At 44.9% G+C, this 4,048-nt stretch overlaps 1 protein-coding gene across 1 annotated transcript in view; it reads left to right on the top strand.

The window, feature by feature from the left end:
- The first annotated feature begins 1,377 nt into the window (after window positions 1–1,377).
- The window catches only part of vps45 (vacuolar protein sorting 45 homolog), a 23,333-nt gene continuing 20,662 nt past the window's right edge, over window positions 1,378–4,048 (top strand). The window contains 3 exon segments of the mRNA XM_039820665.1: window positions 1,378–1,684; window positions 2,641–2,775; window positions 3,013–3,073. Coding sequence (XP_039676599.1) covers window positions 1,592–1,684; window positions 2,641–2,775; window positions 3,013–3,073 — 289 coding nt within the window. The 5' untranslated portion in view covers window positions 1,378–1,591.

The following is a 4,048-nucleotide window of genomic DNA, read 5'->3' as shown; positions in this document are numbered from 1 at the left end:
TACATGAAACAAATATAGTTAGTGCGTTATAAAGCCCTGAAAATGTACAATATTGTATGTATATATGTGTTTATGTATTTAATTTTTATTTCGTATTAATGTTTGTTTATGTATGCCCATTCACCAAGGCAAAAAAGTCTCCATGTCAAGTGTAAGTTATTGCAGCAATAAAGCCTTTTCTGATTATGATTTTTAGGTATTTCGCTCCGAGATGAAGTGCAGTAGAAGTATACTGTAGCAGAACATGGAAATACAATAGCATACCTGTGAGAACTGTGTTTCTCTAAATTAAAACCTTTTTTAAAACGTTTCACGGTGTCAGAGAACAGCTTTGGGACATTTTCTAGCCGATCCAAGAGGCTTTTTAACATATGAAGGGACATTCAGGTCCTTTACTGCAGTAAAAGTACTAATTTTAATTTTTTACCACACTGTAAAAAATACTCTGCTACGAGTTAAAGTCCTGCAGTGAAAATGTTACTGCAGTAAAAGTCTGTAAGTATCATCAAGAACATGTAGTTATTATATATATATATATAAGTATTAACCAGTTTTGTGTTTAATGGTCACACACACACACAGACACACACACACACACACACACACACACACACACACACACACACACACACACACACACACACACACACAGAGTGTATGTGTGTCCGTGGAGTCTGGTGGAGATATGCTGGCTCTATACACGCTAAAAGTCCTGATTATTTACATGGAGTCTGGTGGAGATATGCTGGCTCTATACACGCTGAAAGTCCTGATTATTTACATGGAGTCTGGTGGAGATATGCTGGCTCTATACACGCTGAAAGTCATGATTATTTACATGGAGTCTGGTGGAGATATGCTGGCTCTATACACGCTAAAAGTCCTGATTATTTACATGGAGTCTGGTGGAGATATGCTGGCTCTATACACGCTAAAAGTCCTGATTATTTACATGGAGTCTGGTGGAGATATGCTGGCTCTATACACGCTAAAAGTCCTGATTATTTACATGGAGTCTGGTGGAGATATGCTGGCTCTATACACGCTAAAAGTCCTGATTATTTACATGGAGTCTGGTGGAGTTTGGTGATGGTGATTTTGGAGCTGTTTCATGTTAAACTAAAATGATGTATCCCTTTAAAGTCAGATAAATTGTGTGTATGTGTGTGTGTAATTGTGTGTGTGTCTCTGTGTGTGTCTGTGAGTATGTGTGTGTGTGTGTGTGAGTGTGTGTGAGAGCAGTATAAACTCATATATAAAATGCGGACAAATAAACTTAAATAATACCAGTTTACCACCTCCACAAATGCGTTAATATTTACAGACTATGGTATGGTTGTCACGCAGGCGCTGTGCGTGTGACGTAACGACGCACGGACCCGGAAGGACGGAAGCTCTCCTACGCAGCGGTGTTGTTGTTGTCGTCGTCGCATTCATCAGCAGAAGCAGCAGCGGTTATATTTCAGAGCAAAGCTCCCGAGAGCAGACTGAAAACAGACTAGGGTTACGTACGGGCTGCGTTAGGGTTACGTACGGGCTACGTTAGGGTCCATAACCGTTACCGTGGTTGTTGTATTGTCGTGGTTTCATCATGAACGTGACGCTCGCGGTGAAGCAGTACATCTCCAAGATGATTGAGAGCAGCGGGCCCGGCATGAAGGTGCTGCTCATGGACAAGGAGACGGTAGGGCACACACTCTGGAATATATATATGTAATAACACTGTTATATATGTGTAATAACACTGTTATATATGTGTAATAACACTGTTATATATGTGTAATAACACTGTTATGTACTGCGCATGTCTAGTCAGTAGGGCTGCACAATATATCGACACGGTGAGACACACTGGCTCATTCTAATAGACTACTGTATACCTCACTGAAGTACAATGTGTGTGTGTGTGTGTGTGTGTGTGTTGTGTGTGTGTGAGGGACTGTGTGTGTGTGTGTGTGTGTGTGTGTGTGAGTGAGATAGAGAGAGAGACTGTGTGAGACTGTGTGTGTGTCTGTCTGTCTCTATCTGTGTGTATGTGTGTGTATCTGTGTGTTTGTGTGTGTGTATCTGTCTGTGTGTGTCTGTGCGTGTGTGTCTCTGTTTTTGTGTGTGTGTGTGTGTCTCTGTGTCTGTGTCTCTCTGTGTTTGTGTGCGTGTGTGTGTGTGTGTGTCCCTGTGTGTGTGTCCCTGTGTGTGTGTGTGTCCCTGTGTGTGTGTCCGTGTGTGTGTGTGTCCCTGTAAGTAAGTAAGTAAGTAAGTAAAATGTATTTGTATAGCACATTTCACAGATAAAAATCACAAAGTGCTTCACAACAAATGGGTGGATACACAACATTTATACATTGCAGTACATGCAGTGTGTGTGTGTGTCCCTGTGTTTGTGTGTCCGTCCCTGTGTAGACCAGTATAGTGAACGTGGTCTCTCTCTGTCCCTGTGTAGACCAGTATAGTGAACGTGGTCTCTCTCTGTCCCTGTGTAGACCAGTATAGTGAACGTGGTCTCTCTCTGTCCCTGTGTAGACCAGTATAGTGAGCGTGGTCTCTCTCTGTCCCTGTGTAGACCAGTATAGTGAACGTGGTCTCTCTCTGTCCCTGTGTAGACCAGTATAGTGAACGTGGTCTCTCTCTGTCCCTGTGTAGACCAGTATAGTGAGCGTGGTCTACACCCAGTCTGAGATCCTCCAGAAGGAGGTCTACCTGTTTGAGCGGATCGACTCCCAGAGCCGAGACAACATGAAGCACCTGAAGGCCATCTGCTTCCTGAGGCCCACCAAGGTACTACACCTGTCTGTCTGTCTGTCTCTCTGCCTGTCTCTCTACCTCTCTGTCTGTCTGTCTGTCTCTTTACCTCTCTGTCTGTCTGTCTGACTGTCTGTCTCTCTCTCTCTCTCTCTCTGTCTGTCTGATAATAACCTGTACAATGACTATAACTGATTGTTGTGTGTCTGTGTGTGTGTGTGTGTGTGTGTGTGTGTGTGTGTGTGTGTGTGTGTGTGTGTGTGTGTCCTGCAGGAGAATGTGCAGCATCTGATCCAGGAGCTGCGGAGACCCAAATACAGCGTCTACTTCATCTGTGAGACACACTTTATCACTGATCACTCTGATGGCAGGTCATGTGACCCACTGCTAGGCACTGTTAGGTACTACTAGGTACTGTTAGGTACTACTAGGTACTGTTAGGTACTGCTAGGCACTGCTAGGTACTGCTAGGTACTGTTAGGTACTGTTAGGTACTACTAGGTACTGCTAGGTACTGCTAGGTACTGTTAGGCACTGCTAGGTACTGTTAGGCACTGCTAGGTACTGTTAGGTACTGCTAGGCACTGCTAGGTACTGTTAGGTACTACTAGGTACTGTTAGGTACTGCTAGGTACTGTTAGGCACTGCTAGGTACTGCTAGGCACTGCTAGGTACTGTTAGGCACTGCTAGGTACTGTTAGGTACTACTAGGTACTGTTAGGCACTGCTAGGCACTGTTAGGTACTACTAGGTACTGTTAGGTACTGCTAGGCACTGCTAGGTACTGTTAGGCACTGCTAGGTACTGTTAGGCACTGCTAGGTACTGCTAGGTACTGTTAGGCACTGCTAGGCACTGTTAGGTACTGCTAGGCACTGTTAGGCACTGCTAGGTACTGTTAGGCACTGCTAGGTACTGCTAGGCACTGCTAGGTACTGTTAGGCACTGCTAGGCACTGCTAGGTACTGTTAGGCACTGCTAGGTACTGCTAGGTACTGTTAGGCACTGTTAGGCACTGCTAGGTACTGCTAGGTACTGCTAGGCACTGTTAGGCACTGCTAGGTACTGTTAGGCACTGCTAGGTACTGTTAGGCACTGCTAGGCACTGCTAGGTACTGCTAGGCACTGTTAGGCACTGCTAGGTACTGCTAGGTACTGCTAGTTACTGTTAGGCACTGCTAGGCACTGCTAGGCACTGCTAGGTACTGTTAGTTACTGTTAGGCACTGCTAGGCACTGTTAGGCACTGCTAGGTACTGTTAGGTACTGCTAGGCACTGCTAGGCACTGCTAGGTAGTGTTAGGTACTGTT

The sequence above is a fragment of the Perca fluviatilis genome, chromosome 13 (assembly GCF_010015445.1).
Source record: "Perca fluviatilis chromosome 13, GENO_Pfluv_1.0, whole genome shotgun sequence".
Lineage (NCBI taxonomy): Eukaryota > Metazoa > Chordata > Actinopteri > Perciformes > Percidae > Perca > Perca fluviatilis.
The sequence above is the reverse complement of the archived record's forward strand: the minus strand, read 5'-3'. Positions and strand labels throughout refer to the sequence as shown.